The 17831-nt window shown below is 33.3% G+C and overlaps 1 protein-coding gene across 4 annotated transcripts in view; it reads left to right on the forward strand.

Moving 5' to 3' along the window:
• Sema2a (Semaphorin 2a) overlaps nt 1-17831 on the forward strand; it is a 301672-nt gene that overhangs the window by 250096 nt on the left and 33745 nt on the right. For all 4 annotated transcript variants that reach the window (XM_085199139.1, XM_085199141.1, XM_085199140.1 and 1 more), the window contains 4 exons: nt 6014-6101; nt 6839-6890; nt 6979-7041; nt 11319-11426. In XM_085199139.1, the coding sequence (XP_085055265.1) occupies nt 6014-6101; nt 6839-6890; nt 6979-7041; nt 11319-11426 (311 nt within the window). The remainder of the gene's footprint in view (nt 1-6013; nt 6102-6838; nt 6891-6978; nt 7042-11318; nt 11427-17831) is intronic.

The following is a 17831-nucleotide window of genomic DNA, read 5'->3' on the forward strand; positions in this document are numbered from 1 at the left end:
GAACAATTTTGTATAAAACTGATAGAAAGTGGTTTTTATTTAACACGAAGTATGATTTTAATCTAACTATTCAAATTTTAATTTTATAAGTAAATAAATTATCCGTATGTTACTTTTTACAATAGATGGATTTTGACCTACATAGGTACATTAGGGGTAAAATTTTCGAATTAATATATACAATTTTCAATTTATTTATTTTTTTAACTTAAGGAGTCTGTATTTTTTTTCTTTATTTTCATATTAAACTCAATAGTTTCACTAACTAACATAAAAAACAAACCTTATTGAATAATATTCTATAGAAAGATCATAAAATCTATGCAAAACGTTCCAACATTTATGCAGGAGGTACGTCGTCGACACGTGTCGCGATTAACTCGCTTAACTCACTTCGACTTGCCGTCTAAGTAACGGTGTATTCAAGGAAATCGTGACTAAAATCTCATATTAAAAGCAAGTTAATTTAGTTTTGCGGTAGTCTAGAAGGAGGTTGCTCTTATTACTACAAGTCTTGTAAATGAAAATGTGTTTAATAGATATGGTTTTTTAAGACTGTGGATTCGGTGGTCGTGGGTTTGATGTCTACTAGACTACTACTCTAACGTTAATGACTAAGACCTGAGAAAAACCGGCGCAAGAAACTGAGTGGGGCTTTTTTTAAAAATCGTTTATACAAAAACACATTTTAACAGCTATTTTCACATTGAATATGACATGTAAATGTATGAAAATATAAAACTAAATTATACCAAAGTTGGTCAATTCAAAAAAATAACTTTGTTTTAATACTTGTATCCATCCATCAGCTTTTTAAGGTCCACTGCTGGACATAGGCCTCCCCCAATGCTCGCCACTCCGTCCGGATACTTGTATAAATACTTGTATAAATTGTGTAAATTAGAATAAAATAGGTTTACTTTACAATATGTATGCAATGTATGTATGTATATATATATATATACCTTTCAATATTATTTAAGTCTTCGCCCGTAATAGTATTAGTTATAGTTAACTATTTCTTTGGGACGACGAAGCTGTTACTTGAGGTAATTCAGTTTGACTAAGTGACAGCATATTCAAAGAGATCGTGACTAACATATCATATTACTCATAGGCAAGTCAATTTACTTCTAAGAGCCATTGACTTCTTCATCTTTAACAGAATTTGTCGAAAATTAATATTTTATTTATTATTGAAAATCGAGAGATTTAGATTTTTAGTAGCTTCAATATATTGTAATTAAAAAGTAATATACTTATATTTTTTTATAGTCTTAGATTTATATTTTTTTATAGTCTGTTTAGATAATCCTTAAATTTCCAGACTTAATATTTCTTTTACTAAAAAAAAAACTTCATAATCTGCGATTAACTACCTACATTGTGCTTGCAAGAATTCGCGCAGCTAGGATATTTCAATTTATTTTACTGGTATTTTTGAATTATAAAATTATTAATCATCCATTACATGCTCTAAAGCAAAGGATATACAAACAAAAAAATATATAATTATATACATAGCATTCAAACCTACAATCACTCAAAATCACACAAATAAGTACATACTATAGAGAACCATATAACAATATTTAATTTGGACTTTGGCGTGTTTCAAGCACCGTAGGGCACGTTCTAAATTAATCCACACCAAGTAGGTATTACAAGGTAATAGGCCAAAGTTTTCATGTAAGCCAATTGTGCCTAATCTAATCGCCGTGTTCCGCGATATCGGCACCGTAGCGATGGAAGAATGGAAAATGTGAGGATATCCTGTTTTTTTTAATCGCTATGTAATTTGTCATTGTAGGCATCTTTTTTTTTATTGGTTTTTGAGGTAATTGATATGTAATTTAGAATTAATTATAAAAATTAACTTCTTATTTGATAAAAAAAGCAAATTTTAAACTATAATTTTTATTAAAACATAAAATTTAACCTAGGTTACCTCTGTTTTGATTATCTTAAGCAACAATGTATACTATATAGGAAATACAAAGATTAATAGGTACAATAAAGAGATTGAAAATTTATTTCTATAGAAACTAACTATAATTCTCTTAAATTTATTTATTATTATAAAAAAAATTTAAATAGTATAACCTATATCTATACGCAAACTGCCTATACAATAAAGCCGTTAACAATGTCCTAGTGCGTGGTTCACCCAAAATACCCTTGACTAAAATAATTTAGCGTATATGATACCATCTCAAAACGTGGGTTGTATAAGTTTCTTGGGCTCCAGCTGTGAGCTCGGCCCTTCCCCTCTTTGACCACTCGACCAGCGCCCGAGAACTCATGCGATAAAATAATTACCCTTCCAAATCTGAAACATGAATTCACAAATCGAAGAAAACTATACGAAAGCTCAATAAAAGCTAGTTAACTATTGATAAGATCTTAATATCTAATTAATTTTATTTGGCTTGATTAATTTCTTTTTGTGAACCTTCATGGAAGTAAAATAAAAATGTTTTTATAGGTGTTCTCTTAGGTTATACTCGTATTTCGAATTATTTTCGTTACATATTATATCTATATAGCTATTATTTCTCATACTGAACTGTTATAAATTAAAGCGCAGCGTTTAACTCACAATGTCTCGAATTAGAGTAAAAACCTGAGATCGGAGTGTCTAGACATTAAATTCGCTCTGCCTACTAATAAAGGCGTTAAGTTAAAAAAAAAAGAATGTATAATATGTTCAAAGGAAAGTACACCTAATAATTAACAAAATAAAAAAATAATATTCTACGAAGTAAGGAATATTAATAACTACTTTGGAGAAGTTTATATGACAAAATACGATATCAATTTCTCCAGTGTTGGGAAGAACAAGGCAACTAACGTTGCTTGTGTATGCTTGTCATTATTAAACGGTTCGCGTGTCGACAGCCTCTTAAGGCTCGTGCTACCCCCGCCTCTGCCCATTACACCCCAATGTAAGGCCTAAATAAAATAATATAAACTATGTTTATGCTAATAAGCCACCGATTAGATGGAAACGATTCAAGTGCTGAAACAACACGACTCATTTTAAATAAACAAGAAAATTAATGAGATTAAAAATATAAAGCCTTAATTAATAGGCCGCCGTCAAGATTTCTAGAACTTTATCACTGAGACCTGCCATGAAGTGTTGTAATTTCAAATTTATTTGGGTCGATTGGATTTTCGATTGTATATTAAATTTTAATTAGAGAATAATTTGATTTGTAGTTCATTTTAGTTGATTATATTATCTGTAAAAGAGCGGAATATTTACTAAACATTATATTAAACATATTATATGTATAATTAAAAAGCGTATCGTTTTCTCTATATTCAGCTTCAAGCTGTATCCCGCACACATCAGGTTAGGCAGAGGGAACTTATTGTTAAGATACTCCGTTCCCCACGTTCTTCGCTATATAAGTTATCCATTATCTTCTCTTACATTTTATATTTGATAAATCTATTAATTGTTTCTTATTTATCCGCACGTTTAATCTTTCACTAGATAGTGTTATAGCTATACATATTATCTAACGGGGTAAGCCAAATGCATTAACTTTAAAATTATAAATCTCAGCAAAATATAATTCTATAACCAAATAAGTCCAACTAACTTAAATCAATCTCAATTTAAGCAATCTCAAATAGTAATTCCTGATTATGACCGAACAATCGTGTGTTCTCCATACAACGTGCGTTACCGAAGTGATTTTGTGCTGAACTGGCACGTTTAAAACGCTATAATCACAGAACTGAACTGAAGACACCATTTTTTATACAAAAAATAATTGTAAAATTACAATCTCTACTTCATACAACCAAAAGAATAGCTAGAAACATAATTCGTGATACAAGGTTGCAGTCGAAAAGCAATACCGACGCCCGACTCGCACCTGTTCTGTTCCACTGCAGTCTATTCTAATTTCATTCGCAATGAAACATTGTCACTTTATCGATACTATTAATCGAATTTCCTATTCTATACGTTTCTGGCCGTAAAATGAGATAAACTTTGAATTATACTTTGTTTTAATGGTTTAAGTTTTTTTAAGCAGCTATAAAGGTAGTTTTATTACTAAATGATTAGAGGCCGTTGTAACGCAGGTGTACCTGGGTGTTACTGTAACGCGAAGGTTGTGAGTCGATTCCCACTCGGGGGAACGAAGTATTATTTATGAATATTTTGATTTCTCTGGTACTGAGGCAAAAAGCGCCACGGATGGGCACGGATTGTCAAACACTAGGTGATTAATACTAGGTTCTCGCTGATTACCCCGCAATTTACACACGGGATACAGCGTGAAAGTAAACAAAAAATATTGAAAACTACAAAATACTGCATTTGCTGAATTTTATAAAAGATATCCGATATAAAAGTAGTTATTGAAATAAACAACGGAAGCTGATATTGTACGTGCCTGCATTACGTTCCTAGTGTTTTCCATTTGAACTTCCTTTATAGCGTAACATTGTTTTTGACAGAAGTTCGGAGGAACTACAAACTAAGTATATTTAATCGTACTAAACATTTCATGTTTATGACTAGGATGCTAGCTAGTTCCTAAGTTTACAACAAATTTAACGTCCTATATAACTTCTTTGTAAAAACGTAGCTGCTTTTCAGTATTTGAAATTCTTAAAACAAAGAAGAATTCGAAAAACACACGTGTTTCGAACTCAAAACATCGTTAGCAAACATAAATTTATACCACACTTCACTTCCACAAAAGAAACGATAAAAATAGAAAATGTGAAGAACGAGTTATGACTTTAATTTCTTTATTCAACATAAAATGCATAAAAGACAGTGATGGCTGGCTTCGTGAAAAATGTATTCCCGTATAGAGGCGTCGGGCGGAATAGGTGAACACATTGAAAAGTCTTCCGCGCGAGCTGGTCTTACTCGTCAGACGAGGTGGTTTTTTTAGTTGTGCCCGCCACCATTGAGTGCAGAGTAAGCGATAGTTAAATGTTTCTGTTTGGTGTTAATTAACTTGTCATTTACAGGGTATAACTGTAAATTGAATAGTGTTTCTGTAAATCATTAAGATTTAACATATGGATTTATTTTAAGTACATTTTCACGATTTTTCTTCCATAACCTTTAATTTCCCTTGTCAAATAGCATCATCAAAAAGATAAGATCGTTTATAGTTTTTATTGCTTCTCCAATTGCTTCCATACCATAGAAAATTTACCGTAGCCATTCGCGTGTTTGCGAAAAATGTAACATAAAAATACATATAAAACATAATAATATCAAAACAATTTGCTAAACTTCTTCATATTTGCTAGAATCACGTAGCTTTTACGATTTCTAGTTTATTCGTTTGCTATTTGAGCGGTATTCTTTTCTACGTAAATTACTATTGGTTGTAAAACTACTGGGTGTTTGGTGCGTGACTTCATTCCCTTTGGCCCTGTCCCTTACGTGTCCCATCCCGCCTTAATAATAGATAAGCATGAAATAATTACTTAAATACATCAAAGAAAACATTTTTCCAATTTTTTATGCAATAAAGAATATCCATTTCATTGACGCCAATAACGAGCTTTTGATATGTAATATTTTAAGTGGTACGAAATTAATTAAATTTATAGTTGAAGATCGATGATATCACGAAACAACAGAACTTGTGTTATTTTTGTATTCGTTTATATGAGCTATACTTTTTTATTTATATACTCTGAATTAGCAACTAAGACAGCAAATGTTATATTTTTTTAATGCTAGGGTAGGCAGAGGAAAAATATTCTGGCGGCGTTGCGTGTTAAGTGGCGGTACTTAACACCGCACTTTGCCTCTCCACCCACTACCTGTCACGTTTATAGTCACACATAAGCCCCTGTGTCACGTCTGGCATTAAATGCTACTTAAAAGACAAATTAATTTTAAACTATAATTTAAATAAAATTATATTGTAACTTTTAATGTTATTTTTAACTTCTTCTAGTAAATTAAAATTGTAAATTTGGAATTTATTGTAAATTCATAGCAATATTTCGTTCTTTTCAGATCATGTGCGAGAATTCTCCTGCGGCACACTCTACTACAGGACTTTCTTTGTGGATTCCAAACGCGACGCGCTCTACGTCGGTGCGATGTAAGTTTTGTACTTCATATTTTTGCACATAAATAGTAAATTCCGTAATATTGAACATGACTCGAAAATGTGAAAATAAATATACACCCAGTAGTACCTAGGTTTATATTTTTAAATTTAAGACCAGTCTTCGTCGCTTTGTTCGCTTCCCACTTTCCGCCCTATTCCCTTCCATTTTCGAATTCTGAATGATTGAGCCTCTGCGCCACGACTGGCCACCTGTATTTTTTCAAGCATAGTTAACTGTATAGAAGTAATAAAAGTGATAATTTGGTGCTATCATTCAGTTAGATATTTAAACATGCCATCAGTAATAATAAAACATCGCATTTTGTACTATAAAACGATTTTATATAATCGTTTGATTGTAAGTTTACGTAAGTAATTTCTTCAAGGAAAGCGGTAATTTTGAGCAGTTTAAATAATATTTCTAGCGTGCCATGTTAGAAATAAGTTCAGATATTCAAATTGCTCATTGTTAACTTAATATTGTGTTATTTTTTTAATGACAGCTACGAATTATAGCTTCACGCTGTATCCCGCACACGGCAGGTTAGGTAGAGGGAATCTAGTGTAAGTTAGAGACTATTCGGGGCAGTGCGTGTTGAGTGGCGGAATTCAACGCCGCGCTTTTGCTTTGGTATCAGAGAAAATAAATGCAAATATTTATAAAATAATTTATTTTATTAAAAATAATAACATTTTAAATTTATAAAAAAATGCATCTTCTTTTGCAGGGACCGATTATACCGGCTTAATATGAAAAACATAAGCGCCTCACAATGTGACGTAAGTTATTACTTTTGAGGATATATTCAATTTTTTCATCCTATTTTCCATCCATGTTAAATAATTCCACATTTTTGTTTGTTCACAGAGAGATTCTATAAATTTGGAGCCGAGTAATGTAGCTCAATGTGTCTCCAAAGGCAAATCAGAAGTAAGTAATTGGAGATCTACACCAATATTTTCATGTTAGCGTACTGTTAATTATAATAATGTAATATTTTGCTGCCTTGGCGCAGTGGGGCAAGGTATGACTGTAAATGGGATGGTTGTGGGTTCGATCCCCACTTTCCAAAAATATCAGAGAAATAGAAAATTATGTAAATATAATTTAAAATGTTGATTGAGTTTTTGAATGCGAACAAATGCGGGAAACTGAAATAAAATAATAAATATTTTATTATCCTTCAGGGTTATTATTTTCCGCTACTTCTACTTTCATATATTTCATTAATTTTAAATAAACATTTTCTGTAGAATGTAGATGCATCAAATCCACAGCTACGCATGTTCAATAAGAAATTTGCTAAAAAATTACTTTCATTTACACGCCTATGTACATATCTAAAGTGTTTAAAGATTAAATTTGAACAATTGTGACTAAGATTATCTTCATAAAACCGAGTAAAAATACAAAAAATATATTTAAAATAAAATTAGCTAACTAAAAATGCAATATAATATCAAAAGCTCTTAATTTTAAAATGTTGAATATAACAACTACCACTAAAATTAAATTCCAATTTCGTATAACTCAGAATTTCACAGCCGGATAATAAAAGATAGCCGGATTTAGTTTCATGATAAATGTAGCGGACTTAACCGGCAGGAGTTGCCATTATTGCCTCATTAAATCAATTGCAACTCCTTTGTTCTCTACTAAATTGCACACAACTAGCACTATTTCCATCAGGGATTAATACCATTTTTAACTAAATGGCGTACGGCTGCTGGCATATTTCATCTTCATAGCGGGGAGCTAGAAGCCACCTCCTATACTTCCCGCTCGCTATATTAAGGTCGTTAATTTTGATTTACAATCGCAACGTAAAAGCAATATTTGTTTTATACCCCATCTCGTAAGATCGGGCGATTGTTTCGAGGTACCGCGTCCCACGAACCACTAATTCGATAATGGGTAAGACGCGAACGATTTCTTCACTCGAGTGATTCCTCTATTTTGGGGACCCGCTGCGATTGTAATTGATATAACGAGTACGTTGTGTGGGTTATTGCTTTGGAATTTATTTTATGTTTCACGAGCATAGTAAAATAGTTAAGTATGTATATACATACACAAATGTTTAATTCTATTGAAGAAAATAGCAAAAGAAGAAGAAGTCAATTAGATCTGAATTAAATATGGAAGTCTATCAAGTTAATGTTACATCATCACAATGTATCCAATTATATAGAAAAAGGATATCACTAAAAAAATATTTATTATTGATTATTTGGCATTTTGGTATTTGGATTATTTGTAACTTCACACTTTAGGCGTTTAATATTCATAGCCATGCCCAAACTAATTTGATGGGTATTTGTCAAATGATATAGTGTCTGTACCATGGCTGAACTAATCCTATTCTAAATACTATTCTTTTTTTTAAGTGGAATCAGTTATCAACTATTAAAATAGAAAAAGATACCATTTCCTCATACGTAGACATTATATTTAGAAGAAAAAGAACATAAAAGAAAGTAGTCAAGTACAAAAAAAGCAATTTGGCATATGCTATAATAAACCTCTTACTGAGAAGAAAAATAAATTTGTTTTACTAGTATTAGAAGAGGTCATAAAAAAGAAATATCCCGGCGTCTATCGCCCTGGTCACGGGAAGAGCGGGTACTCGTGAAAGCCATAATCAAACTTTCTCACTATAGGCAAGTTTTCCTTTGTTTAAACACGTTGTCGTTACACGAAAAAGGCTGGAAAAACTCTCCAAGCAATTTCTATAAGACAGCCGTTGAGTCGAGTAGCCATGCCGTTTAAAGTTGATAGCTCTTATTATTGCGTAGAATATTTTTATTTATTTTCACTTACATATTTAAGAAAAACGAAAAGGGTGTAATAATAGGTCACTAGCCATATTGTAGGTATTAAAGCGGTTAAGCCATTTTTGAGATTACCGTGCACAAACGCACTAACAAAAACACAAATCGACAAGCAGGCAAAAATATAAAAAGTAATTGTTTTGAATATTAATACATTGATAAATAAATAGTTTGGTAATTTGGCAACTTGAACTTGTATTGTTCTGTGTTTTAAACTAAATTGGAAAATATTGTAAAAATAAATCAAAATAATAAAAAAAGGAATAATAATCGATATACCTTTCAAATTCCTAAATGAATATTTCTTAAATTATTTGAAATGAGAAGATAAAATGTGAGAAAATTGCATTGTTAATGGAAGGTTCCTCGATCTGCACAAAAGAGATATTGGAAATTTAAAAAAAAATACGACTTCCTGTCCTCACTGAGGCCATTTGTTGAAAAAATGCGAGAAAACGGAAAGCCGGTCGTAAATCTACTTACGTACAAAGTGGCGAATAATTAACGAAATGGTCCAATCGAAAGCATTAGTTCCGAGTGAAGTTATGCGAGAGCCCGGCTAAGTGCCGTTAAAAGAAACTTAGACGTGAGCCTGATTGTTCTCCTGCTTAATTCTGATTGTTTCCGAGCGCAAAACACTTCTGTTCGCGTCAGTACAGTCAGTACTACGGGTGAAACGTTCTAAGTATATTAATCCGATAATTACTTTAGAACAATCTCTAGCAAAGTTGCCAATGCGAGGCTGGACGGGTGAGCGTGTGGCCGAAGTTTTCGAGAGGTTACCTAACATAACTTCCTATAATCACATATTTTTTTACGTCGATCTCTAACAACAAGGTGGAATAGTCAAAATATTTATCTTAATACAATTATTGATAATTAACTCAAAATTATGTAAAACATAAAAATATATTATAAAAGAACAAACTACATGGCAGTATTAAAAAAATAAGAAAAATATTTCCAACGTGATAACACTTAAATCAAGCAACGTGACAGCGGAGCCGGACAAAAAGCATTCGTGATATTCCTTTCCGTCGTGTATTTCGCAAATTTCCAAATCTGACAGAATATCCGTACAATAGTCGCTCCCGGACGGCTCTCCTCGTGACGTAGAGAAAATTAGTTTTAGTCTCCCGTCCCGCCACGGCCACCACAGACCAGCCAGACCCGCCGTACCCGCAACTTGGTATATTGCTTTTGAAAATATCACGAAACAACTGACGATTCGCAGATGATATTTTGTTTATTTTATACATTCACGTCCATTTCATTTGGCGCAGGTTAAATAATTGTTTTCCATGCATTACTTATTGCCCGTTCAAAGATGGCGACCGCACGTTTATTTTTCAGCAGAAAATTTGCAATTATATGAGTTTTAAATCTAACAAATATATTTTACTAGCGGTCCGCTCGCGGTTTCACCCGCGTGAACTATGTTATTATTAATTTCTGTCTCCATGACTACGTCGTAGTGACGTCTATGCAAAATTTGACACTCCTAGCATTTGTAGTAACGAAGTTTTATACAAACTTTCGACCCCAAAAACAACCCCTTAGAAGTCGAATATTGCAAATTCCCGTCTTAGCGAGCACCTATGTCCTATAAATAATTCCTATGCAAAATTTGAGATTTCTAGCACATGTAGTTTCTGAGATTTCGTGATGAGTGAGTGACCTTTCGATTTTATATATATATAGAATATAAATTACAATAAATTTAGTTAAAAATGGTGTCCATTGATTACAAAACCTAATAAACACAAACGTGGAGCAATCGTTGATGGAGCGCACTTTATTCACTAAAGCGGCCATCCCATATTCCTGTCGTACGGAATATTAATGTCCGTTCAATATTTATGTTGCACGCAAATTTGCATAATCACAGCCAGCGGACACTCGCCCACACTCACCCACACTTGCCCGAATTACTATTATTTCGATAAAATTTTCGATGCACCCAATATGTATTCCTTCATTGTAGACTGCAGTTCATTTATTTATCGTATCGGCTAACCAATTATCCGTATTGCGCCAATTTTGATTGAAATGTAAGAGAATGAGTGAATTTACTGTAGTAATTAGGCTTCATTCTGATTTATGCATTCAACTTCAATGGCTCTTCAACTAAATGGACTGCGATAAAGCTGTGAACTCTATAAATATTTCCACAATATTTTTCTTTCTAATTCATAATCGTAGTCGTTTGATAATTTTCATGTAGATACGAAGTACTACAGGAAAAATATCCAATATATAAAGTAACATTTTTATAATAGACAAATAATTTCTCTATTTACCTACGAGTATTACGAAAGATACTCACGTTATCTTAAGGTTAATTATGGTTTATATTAACAATATATACTGTTTCAGCACTTCGACTGTCGCAACCATGTCAGGGTGATCCAGCCGATGGGTGATGGATCCAGGCTCTACGTATGCGGTACCAACGCGCACAGCCCCAAAGACTGGGTGCTTTACGTGAGTATTAATTGCTGTAGAAATTTGCATTGATTATTCTAATACCAATATGAGCTATATATTATGTAATATGAGAGTACATAGGTTATTTAAATCTTACCTATATATTATAGCGGTATTTAAATTGCAATAATTAAATTGATTCTTCTTATATTTTATCAGCGTAACCCTGTATTCAGAAGGTAGGGCAAACCAAGTGTTAAAACACTCCGTGCCGCTAATTAAATTAATTGATTATGACAGGTGTAGAATAAAACCCAGAAATGTACCTGCTTTATACAAAATTAATATAATGAATCCAGTATTGTCGTCAACGTTAAGAGATGTCGTTACATAAAATCAATTAATGAAAAACATGTCTCCATATTTACTGTGTTAAATTTCAATATAAAAGACATTCTGTAAATGCTTTTATACACTTTTAAACTGATTATTCGAGCGAATTAACTTAATTTATATGAAAAATTTCGATTTAATTGCACAAATACGGAAATACGTGTGAAATTGGCAACTGGAATGTTATTGCTTTAAAAAAAAGATTTTTTCATACATTAACTAATAGCCCATACAGCTAGATATCTTGGCAGTTCAATATAAGGGGTTATTATCTTTAGAGCCACTACAAGAGATTCCAACACGAGGCTTGGCCGAGCGCCAGCGACGCAACAGTTCCCAGGACCACCGCACATGTGTTCCATAAATAAAGCACGAAACAACACTTCCTTTTATTGCACGTTTTTTCACGGCTCATACTTAAGCTCCCATTTCTCTTGCAAATGCATCCGCGTAGCGCAGTAGCTTCGCACCGGCAACCGCGACGAATTTCACGCATACTGACTTCAAATGACGCCGTAAGATGAGAGAAGATTTTTCCTCGTTGAAATTTCTAACCGAACGAGTTCGTAAAGCCGGCAACCAATGACAATTTTATATGCAAACGTGTTTCCTGTAAACATTTTTAACTGAAAATTTTCCATTTCATATTATATTTTGAAGGTAGTCGTGGTGCAGGGGCTCAAGTGTGTTGATAAACGCGACAGCTTGGCGGTTCGATTTTTACTTAATTTTCATCTCTTCGCTCTGGTCGAGGACAAACGCGGCGTAGAGCTCCGCTACTCAACATACAATGCTTCCAGAATTCGGTTACGGAAAGTGAAGAGCGGATTGTCTCAACACTAGGCTTTCTCTGCGTACCCTCCTACAATCAGGATACAGCGTGATGAAGCTGAGAAAAAAATAAAAATAATATTTATGTGAACATTTTAAATATATTAACACCACTTGACCACTTTAGCCGAGATAGAGTGCGCGGTATAAACTCTAGATGTTTTAATGAAATAATTTTTTTAAAGTCGTAAAAAAGGCTTCCACAATAGGTATCGAAAGCAGGCCGCTATAAATTTGCTGTACTCTGTTCACTTTTCACTTTCCCTGCTCTTGACTTTCATATAATTTTATGATATATCGGCGGTCGTTTTGACCCTTCACACGTTTTATCGCGTTTCAGGCCGAGTGGATGGCGGTTTTTATGAGTATTTTGCAAATTTTCACTTTAAAAATATGAATACGATAATAGAATTTTATCAACCAAAATGCATGCATCCTTTTTGTGATATCTCCCCCTTCGCAAGTTACACAATGGTAACAAAAACTTGTAAATGTTACCGGCGGAACATTATGATACCTATATAGTTATAACATACTAGGTAAGTCTTCAAATGTCTTTCTTATGTGAAAAGAAAATGTTATCTTATATTTTTAACTCCTCATAATATCAGTACAATCGATATGAAAGCATTTATTTAATAACTAGATACGTTATTTATTAGTCTACTATAATATTAGTAACTGTTAAAAACGATAAATCCTATTAAACGTCGAAAACCCCACGCGGGCGGCTGAAAATTGAAAATATATTAGATTTGCGGGGTAGGAATCTTTGAATGTGAACATTGATACCCGCCCGGCCATTGTACAGGTTAGCTTGTTTACAGAGATATTTCTACTGGCCATTCAAACTCTTACCATTTATATTTTAGTAATTGAATAGTTATATAATACTAGTGTCCACGCGCGGCTTCGTCCGACTAGTTATATGATATATTAAGAAAATGTGCAATATTAATAATTATTCATAATCCATGTATCATTCTGAGAAATTAGCCATATGATTGTAAAGTTAAATTTAAATCCGTTCAGTAGTTTTTGCATGGAAATGGAACAAACGTCCATCCTCATAACTTATACAAATATTACAAATATTATTCACACATTCAGCAGGAAGGCAAAAACTGAGTAAAAAAATATATTTCTACCAAAACAACAACATTTACACTGAGATCAGCTTTTCCATTTCATAGACAATTTAATTTTTAATCTGGGGACCGAATCGTGATATATTTCATCTATGCTCAGATGACATATTAGAAACAAGAACATAAAAATATTGCAATATAATCTGTGGTTTGAGTAATGCGTTCACTCCCTCACGAGGGTAAGGGCGCGTCAGTTTCAAAAATTGAGTGAAATCACATGTACGCAATTGATAGGCCAGTGATTGTTACGCACCAGCTATAGCTAGCCAGCCATGCATGCTGGCTTATAGGTCCGGTAACTACCGACAGATATTTTACATTAGAATATAAATAATAAAATTATAAATTAAATTAATTAATTTCTTTCTGTATAACTAGCTAAAAAGGTCAACTTTAAGAGGTAGCGCCTAGTAGAAACTACCAATATATTGGACAGTTTTTAGATTACAAAATTATTTTCTACAAATGAGAACCAGTCCAAAGAAAAACTATACAATAAATACGCAATTAAATAAAAACTTAGGATCACATTACCTTCATTGATATTAATATAATTACCTATACAATCTGTATATAGATACCTAATGCTCAAAATGACATTATTATAATATAAATTGTATTTTTTTTCAAATATTTTACTCCCAAATAATTTTATTTTTCTATGAAAATTCTGATAATCCAACCCGCTGTTAAAAACTTCATAAATACTATTCTAACAAATTATATTAGAACACTAATGTCATTCAGTATAAAAAATAATAATCGTATAGCTTAAACGAGCAAAGCCGGGTCGCTGGTTCATAACATAATTCAAATTACGCGGCCATTAAAAACATATATGTAAATTTCTTTTGACTATAAAACGCAGGCACGAGCAGGTCATTTAAAACCACTTTTGCTACTCTCGAAACAACATTACGTCAAACGAGATGGACTTGCAGCGTGGCGTGGGCAGCAGGGCCAGGGTTACTGCAGTCATCAATTTATATCTATTCTGGTACAAATGGCGGTTTGCGATGGGGGGGCATCCGAAACAAATGACGGAAGAGATTGCATTCCGACCGCTTGATTTTTATTGTAGCTACTTTGTGTGCGCGAACTGATAAAATGTTATGATTTCAACTCTGGTATTTTTTTTCAGCTTCTCTCTGTAGCCCGTACATAGTAGGGTAGGCAGAGAGATCCTACTGTTAAGACACTTCCGTTCTTCACTTTCTGCCGAATTCTGGAGATATTGCGTGTTAAGTGGCGGAATTCAAAGCGAAGAAATGAAAATATTAAATATTTAATATCATCGAGTGGGAATCGAACCCACATCTGCGCCACGACTGGCCACAAGACGTACTAAGTGCTTGTTATAATTTTAACTCTTGTTTAAATATATTTATATCTTTGCTGAATTTTAAATACATAAATATATTTATGTACGTTTTCAATAATAATTCCAATGAAAAAAAAATATGACCAGAGACTTGCTTATAAAAGGGTAATAAAAAGAACGAAATTCAATCGCAACGCTGAAAGATTAGTCGGAACAAGCAATAAAATGAAAGTTATTCGAAACAAAGAAAAGTATCGTTTACTACAGTGGAAACCTGTTCACGTTTTCTATAAGACGTTATTTTCTTTAATCTATTTTTTCTTCAATAGACAACTTCGTTTTTCATTAAGATGTAAATATCGAAGAATTAAGGCTTTGCCTATATACGTTATAGAAGCCATGAAATATTTAATTTTTCATTTCTTCGCTCTAGAATCCAGGCTAAGCAGGAAATTATTCCGCCATTAAACACGTAATGCCTTCAGAAAGTGCGGAGCGGAGTGTCTTAACACTAGGCTACCTTGCTAAATGCGAACAGAAAAAAAAATTATAATAAATCATCAAACATATTATATGATTTCTATTTTATTTACTATACAATATAATAATATATTAATACTATAAAGTATGAAAGAAAATTTCCAGTTTTTATGTAGGTTTATCTGAGAAAAACCTAATCGGGCATATGTAAAGGCACTCTTACCGCATAACAATACGAAAATTTATATAGCTAGCAGATTTAAAACACATCGCATTCATCTTGTTCGAATAAAACGCGATAAGCCCCGCTTATTGATTGTTGCAATTTAAATTGAAAACGTTAAATCTGTAGCTCGTCAGTCGTCACACGAGCAGAATAAAAGTAATAACGGTGTGGTGTTCTTGTATGTATGTGTAAATATTACTTTCTCTAGGTACATTTATATTATATGCATTAAGGTAGAACGATTCTAAAGTGTTGGATTTTACTCATATATATATTTGTTATTTAAAATGGAATATATGTGAGGCCAGTCGTGGCGCGGGGGCACAAGCGTCTGATAAGTTGTGGGTTCGATTCCCACTAGACAAAACGAATAAATAGTTACAGCACTCAACACACTCGCTTTGCCTCCAGATTTCGGTGAAATATAGGGAACGGAGTTTCTTAATACTAGGTACCCAGGTTCCCTTCGCCTACCCTATTTCACGCTATGTGAAGCTAAAAAAGTGTGAAATATTAATGAAAATAAAAAACAAAGATAAATACTTCTATCTTATTATCGTTCATATTATTTTAAAACATACCACAAACCCACTCAATAACAGTGCTTAGAAAATTGCTAATTACACCTTTTAAAATAATATTAAATTAAGTGTATAATTTCCTCTCAATTGGCTGTCGCTACCTAGCTTAGTGTCATAAGCTCCTGTCATTACCGCAATTATAACGAGTGGAGGCCGCGACACCGCCGCGCCGCACACTCGAGAGCACTCGGTGAAATCACTATACAAACAGCATATTCAACTCCCACACGGATGATCTCGTATAAACAGTATGTACCAAGGTTTATCTTTATGAGGCTAGTCGTGGCGCAGGCATATAATGTGACTAAAACCGACTAGTCGTGGGTTCTATTCCCACTAGAGGAGATGAAATATTTGTTTAAATTTATATTTCAATTTCTTTGCTCTGGTATCATGGCAAAGCGCGGCGTTGAATTCTGCAACTCAACACATGATTTCTCCATAATGTGGCAGAAAGTGGGGAACGGAGTGTTTGACACTAGGTTCCCTCTACCTACCCTGCTGTATGCGGGATTTTATTTACCTGTATCATAAAACTTAGTATACCGAAACTACGTCTAAAATACTAACATACAAACGTTAAACTCGAACATTTTTATCGCACTTCTCATTAAGATTCTAGTACGTGGATAGCAAATAAGACTTTATGAAGGAAACTCGCTTCCTCCTGCAGTTGTTTTCTACGGCTGCGAACGCTTCGTTCGAAGCAACGTTGATATGCGAAACACACGGCGAAGTTTCTGCGGGATCTCAGGAAATTGAAGTTTTGTGAACATCGGTTATGACAAACCTAATGTTCGCTTTTAAACTTTGCTATTTGGACGAATTTGTTAGTGTTGCGACGTCAAATCTTGAGAAAACATTATATATTATTATGTACAATATTATGTTTATTATTTCTAATATATATAGAAGACTAGCGACCCTCTTGCGGCTTCGCCCGCTTTTACTACTGGATTATTCATATAATGTATGTTTGCAAAGCACTTAAGATAATGTGAAAATTAATTAAACCCTAATGCAACCCGCATTTTCGTAGTTTCAATAAGGATTTTCCAATTGTTTTACACAGCAAAGATTTTTTAGTAGGTACCGTAATTTTAAATCTGTGCTACTAATCTTTTCAAGTACTTATTAAAATAAATTTAAATTACTACTATTTTTAGATAGTTAAATGACTATTTTTAAACACGAAGAAATTATAAACATAAACCTACCTACTAATAACTACTACAAAAAATATGAAACCAAATACATCGCGCTGAAATAATACATCCAACTCCAATTATCCAATACGTACAAACGCATCTAAATCTTCGTTGCTATAGAGGCAGGCGGGTTTTTTTTTTTTCGAGCTTGTGGTTAATGCTGAAGAGAGTATTCTGTCCCTGATAAAAAGCAAGCACTACGTGGCTGCCTGTGAGGAAAATTAAATAGAATGCATCGGCCGGGAATCAAATCCGGGCCGCCCGCAAGCGAGCA

This window comes from Heliconius melpomene, chromosome 16 (assembly GCF_056956725.1).
Source record: "Heliconius melpomene rosina isolate 202511_hmr_F chromosome 16, ASM5695672v1, whole genome shotgun sequence".
Classification (NCBI taxonomy): Eukaryota; Metazoa; Arthropoda; class Insecta; order Lepidoptera; family Nymphalidae; genus Heliconius; species Heliconius melpomene.